Source organism: Gymnoscopelus braueri (assembly GCF_963280865.1).
Source record: "Gymnoscopelus braueri genome assembly, chromosome: 7".
Classification (NCBI taxonomy): Eukaryota; Metazoa; Chordata; class Actinopteri; order Myctophiformes; family Myctophidae; genus Gymnoscopelus; species Gymnoscopelus braueri.
Genome location: NC_137608.1, coordinates 16,348,117 through 16,353,839, shown reverse-complemented (window position 1 = coordinate 16,353,839; position 5,723 = coordinate 16,348,117). Strand labels below are relative to the sequence as shown.

The 5,723-nt window shown below is 46.2% G+C and overlaps 1 protein-coding gene across 2 annotated transcripts in view; it reads right to left on the bottom strand.

The window, feature by feature from the left end:
* Positions 1-603: 603 nt before the first annotated feature.
* The window catches only part of LOC308088406 (junction-mediating and -regulatory protein-like), a 30,591-nt gene continuing 25,471 nt past the window's right edge, over positions 604-5,723 (bottom strand). Inside the window, exons 6-10 of one of the 2 annotated variants that reach the window (XM_080432852.1) lie at positions 5,043-5,212; positions 4,732-4,818; positions 4,512-4,604; positions 3,561-4,119; positions 604-2,957 (exon numbers count right to left, since the gene is read on the bottom strand). In XM_080432852.1, the coding sequence (XP_080288978.1) occupies positions 2,629-2,957; positions 3,561-4,119; positions 4,512-4,604; positions 4,732-4,818; positions 5,043-5,212 (1,238 nt within the window). In that variant the 3' untranslated portion in view covers positions 604-2,628. The remainder of the gene's footprint in view (positions 2,958-3,560; positions 4,120-4,511; positions 4,605-4,731; positions 4,819-5,042; positions 5,213-5,723) is intronic. The other variant, XM_080432853.1, reaches the window with a different exon arrangement.

Sequence of the window (5,723 nt, the reverse complement as noted above, 5' to 3'; positions counted from 1 at the left end):
TTGCTTTATAGAAACATTTCAGTTCCATTTGGAACATTTTTCAGTTCCATATAATAACCCTTTTCTACTACAGTAAAACCTTTTCTGGTTCTATAATATAATAACTTTTTTTGGTTCCACATAATAACCTTTCACAGTTCCAAATAGTAAAATGTTTCAGTCCATATGGACCCTTTTTCAGTTGCTGATGTCGGCCCTCCAACAAGCCACCGCTATAACCCAGCCATCGCTCCTCTCCTCTGGGTCGCTGATCCTGTCTCTATCTGGCTGACTGGATACAGTTTAGCAGCAGGAGTTCTGGAGCACACAGGCTCACCGACGCGCTAAGACCATGGTGGCAATCCACGATCCATCTCCTACCAGCCTGTGTCCATATGCTGCTGTCGGGCAGAAACCTTGTACAGTATCTCCATATTTCATCTTGTATTTTTTTCATAGCTGAAGGTCCTATTTTATATTTGGTCATTATGACAGTGTTGTGCAAAAGTAGCAAAAATGGCTGATCACAGCTTGAGCCTTTAGATCTTTTTGGAGGGGGGGGGGGGTCAGATGATTACAATGACATGCCCAAAATAGCGACACCAGGTTGAAAGTGGTTAGGGCTGTGGGTTTTGTAAATATTTAATCATGGAAAAGTATTAACAAGAGCTTGTGACTAAATAATAATAAGTACATTGGATCCTTTGGAACACAGAGTTTCCCTCTTTTCCATTTCCTGAAAAGTAACGGTTTTGGACATACAAGGTTTCTGCCGTACAGCGACGATATGCTGCTGTCGGACATATGGGACCGATACCATACATGCTCCCTCACCCAGAGAGAGAGAGAGAGAGAGGGGGGGAGGGGGAGGGGGAGGGGGTGTTCTCAATCTATTCATTGACACCAGATTCATTCAACATTCAAGATCTCTCTCACAACGCTTTCCCAACGACACATTACACACACACTGTTTCCTATTGTTAAACTGTTTACGAAGTGCAAAACAGCACACATTTACACATTTAACACCCTATGTTTTTTGGACGAGGCATTCAGTCAGACGAAGAAAACGCTCAGTGCAGTGCAGTGTGTGCGTGTGCGTGTGCGTGTGTGTGTGTGTGTGTGTGTGTGTGTGTGTGTGTGTGTGTGTGTGTGTGTGTGTGTGTGTGTGAGTGTGTAACGTGTGCTGAATGTGCCATAAAGGTCCTTAAGTTGATCATTTCCACAGTCCAGAGTTCTTCTTCAACCCAAAAATAATCATGGCATTTATCGTTACAATTTGATTTACAGGCATTGAAATAAAAACCGTACATACAGTAGAAACCACCAGTGACAACATCCCTTATCATGGTGAATGCAGTGTGAAAACAGAACTGGACTGTTGACCGTAGATCAGTGCTTCTGAAAGTGGGGTCCGGGGCCCCCTAGGGGTCCTTGGGGGGTTGGTTCCAAGGGGGACCCCAGCAAAAGTATAATTTTTTTCCCCCACATAAATCTTCTCTTCTGGGGGGTCCCTGGCACAAAACCTTTTCAGATGGGGGTCCGCGGCCAAATACATATCAATTTGGGGGTCCTTGACACAAAAAAGGTTGAGAACCACTGCCGAAGACAAGTGGTTCTCAACCGGTGGGTCGGATTTTGGGGGGGTTCCCAGATGACAGTCAAGTGACAATTTAAAGACTGTTAAGACCATTTTAATACCTTCAAAAAGAAAGAAAAGAAAAAGACCATTACTGCATCAAAAGGCTGCAACAAACTATACTATAAAAACTGTCAAATAATTGTCAAATTGTCAAATAATATAAGAAAGAGGCTTGAAAATAGCTATTTTCACAATATTTGTCTGTGGAAGCGAGTCAAACTAAATTGAATGCCTCGACTCCTACATTCCAAGTGCTTATCAGGATGGGGGGTCCCCAGTTCAAATATGATTATTTTGGGGGGTCGCGGCCTGAAAAGGTTGAGAACCACTGCCGTAGACCACTGGAACGTTTAGCGAAGACACTCACTGGTACATGACTGCGGGGGGTGCATGCTTTCAAGTGAACACTTGTGTATTTGTGTGTTTGTGTACAGTATGTGTATGTGTGTGACGGGGCATTTCTTTGCCTGTGTGTATATACTGTATATGTGTACATATATGTGTTTAAATATTTCTGTATTTCTGTGTTTGTGCATGTATACAGTACTGTATGTGTGTGTGTACATTTTCATATGTGTGTTTATGAGAGTATGACCTGTGTGTGTGTGTGTGCGAGCGCACACACGTACGTGTGTGTTTGTGTGTACAGTACAGACTATTATGTGCAGTGCCATATTGTGCAAGCATCTGTGTGTGTGTGTGTGTGTGTGTGTGTGTGTGTGTGTGTGTGTGTGTGTGTGTGTGTGTGTGTGTGTGTGTGTGTACAGTACAGACTATTATGTGCAGTGCCATTTGTGCAAGCGTCTGTCTGTGTGTGTGTGTGTGTGTGTGTGTGTGTGTGTGTGTGTGTGTGTGTGTGTGTGTGTGTGTGTGTGTGTGTGTGTGTGTGTGTGTGTGTGTGTGTGTGTGTGTGTGAGAGAGAGAGAGAGAGAGAGAGAGAGAGAGAGAGAGAGAGAGAAAGTGTGTGTGTGTGTGTGTTCCTTGTTGCTGATGAACTGGAGACCCTCCTAGCTTTCCCAGTCCGGGCAGCTGGAGGCGTCGTCATCGGAGTCCGAGTCGGGCGACGCCTCCTTGATGCGTCTCAGCGCCTCGTGAATGCTTCGGGTCAGCGGGTCCGTGGAGGCGGGGAGCTGCCCCGGGTCCCTTCTCTCCTTCTGGGGGATGCGTCTGAGCTTCACCCCCCGGCGGATCTGAGTCAGGATGCTGCTGGGATCGGTTTCATCGAAGTCGTCTTCGTCGTGGCCCTTGCCTCCAGGCGTAAGCCGCTGTTCCACTTTCTTCAGGTGGAAGGTACCTCTTTTCAGAGAGGCCAGGACCTCGTCCATGGGAGAGACCACTGGAGAGAGAGAGAGAGAGAGAGAGAGAGAGAGAGAGAGAGAGAGAGAGAGAGAGAGAGAGAGAGAGAGAGAGTCGTTCATGGTAATTTATCAGTATTGTAAACGTTACAATATTCTATATATAATCAAAATATTCTATGTATGAAAGCTCTACATTAAGTTAAATATAGGTTCTATATATATAGGTTCTATAGAACTATGTTATATGGTTCCATACAGAACCAAATGGTATATGTAAGGGTTTTTAAGGAATCATGGTTCTCAAGTATATGGAAATAAACAGTAAATAACCCTATATGAACTAGCTTGTGATACCTCTCCTACTGTAAAGAACCATATGAACTGATTTGTGGTACCTCTCCTACTGTAAAGAACCATATGAACTGATTTGTGGTACCTCTCCTACTGTAAATAACCAAATGAACTGATTTGTGATACCTCTCCTACTGTAAATAACCATATGAACTGATTTGTGGTACCTCTCCTACTGTAAATAACCAAATGAACTGATTTGTGGTACCTCTCCTACTGTAAATAACCAAATGAACTGATTTGTGGTACCTCTCCTACTGTAAAGAACCATATGAACTGATTTGTAGTACCTTTCCTACTGTGGGCATCCAACTCGGGAACCTTCCTCAGCTTCTTCCTGGCGCTGACCAGCTGGCTGCTGTCGAAGAAGCGCGGGGCGAAGGGGCCAAGAGGGGAGAGAGAGGAAGGCTCTTTCGCCACCTCCTCACCCGGGCTATAGGAGTTGGGGGAAAACTCCTCCTCTCTGGGCTGTGGAGGGGGGAGCGGCGGTGGGGGTGGGGGCGGCAGGGAGACGGGAGAAGAACCCAGGAGGGAGGGCAGGGAACACGGGGAACAGGACGACTCGGCGGGGGGGACATCCAGCTGGGACGGGGACACCGCGGCCAGCAGTGGGCGGTGTGCTACGGTGGGCTGGGTGGTGAGTGTGGGGCTGGGGTCCGTCTGCACGCTGGTACTCTGATGGCACACGGGCCGCTGCGGGTCCTGGGTCTGCGCTGACAAGTCTTTGTCCCTGCTGTCCCGCCCGGCCCACGTATCCCCGCTCCTCCTCCTCTCTCTGTCTCTCTCTCGCCGTCGGGTGTGGGCGACCCGCAGACGGGCGGACTTCAGGATCACTTGGCCCGGGTTCCGCTGTGAGGGCAGTGGCAGAGACAAACCGTGTGTTGAACAAAAATGACTCTGCATTTAGCGTCGTCCACTGCCACTGCAGTTGACTGTGATTCTGTAATAACAACTTGATGATAGTAGTCGTAATTAAGGCTGGGCAATATAGTGATATACGTATTAATATCTCGACTTGAGACTAGATATCGCATGGGAATGTGGATATTGTAAGTGCTGTCTTTTCCTACTTTGGGTTCTAAAATAACAAATCTACAGGCTCACAATGTGAGCTATGCAACGTGTTGAGACATACAGGTGCTGGAGTGACCGAGGAACAGAAACAGATGGATCCGCTGTGGCGACCGCTGATGGGAATTAGCCGAAAAGAAGCAGCGAGTAGTGTGTGACACACATAATACCTGTTTGAAAGTGCGTAGTCTGTCCAGAGTCCTCTGTCTTTCCTGACTGACTCTACTGTTCTTCTTCTCCTCATCCTCCTCTTCCTCTCCCTTCTGGCGAAGAACAAGGTAGACAAGGAGGGAGGGAGACAAAGAGACAGATGTAAATTCTATGGTGCAGGAGGAAAAGCAGGAATGAGTCACATCACAGACAAACAATACACCACACAGAAAGCTGTACCTGCTGCAGGGCATGCTGGGAAGTGGAGTCCTTCTGGCTGGCTTGACGTTCCAGACTCTTTTCCGTGTTGTTGGACACACATATCTCCTGAAGAGGGAGAAGATGGAAGACATAGCAACATTGCTATCCTTGTGTGATCCTTGTATATGGTTTACACTCTATATTTAGCATTGCCAGGCCTTCAGTTTCCAACCACAATACCAGACATTCAGTTCTATTCGTAATGGGAGGAATAATACAAATGCTATAATACAAATACAAAGTCTAAGTGCATTGTGATCATATTTATGTGAGTGGGAGTGAATCCAGACCCGCTTGTTCTTCAGATAGGAGCGTTTGGCGGTGATGCGCCCCCTCCTGGCTTCCAGGTGCCTTGCGCTCTGCTGAAGTCTCCTCAACTCCTCTCTATCTGCTGCGTCCTCCTCTCTGATGGCCTCTGGACTCTCATAGGTGTCATAATACACAACCTCATCTTGGAGCTCTGCACACACGCACACGCACACGCACACGCACACGCACACATCGAAGTTCAAATACAGACAGACACAATACAGACACCACAGAAATTAACGCATACAGTTAAATAACACACAAAGCCTTGGATGACTTAAAAAAAATACTTTAAAAAAGATTTAATTGATGGACCCCCCCCAAATATCCACTGCACACTCCGTGTAAAATTCAAAATACTAGGTACATCTGTGGCTTGAGGGTAAGCACTGTTGTATTTAGAATGTGTTCATGTATATGAGCAGTACAGCACACAGAGCATGCAGTGGATGTCCGGGTCATCCAACAAGACTGACAAATATACAAGAATTGATAAAAAAAAATCAGTCCATCAGTCTTCCAGGACACAAATACACTAACACTTAAACATTCAAGCCACAAACACAAACCATCGATGGTTTCAACATTCTAATGTTGCTCAGAATCATGTGAAACCCTGTCATCAAATGTAAAATGATGATGATGATGATGATGATGATGAT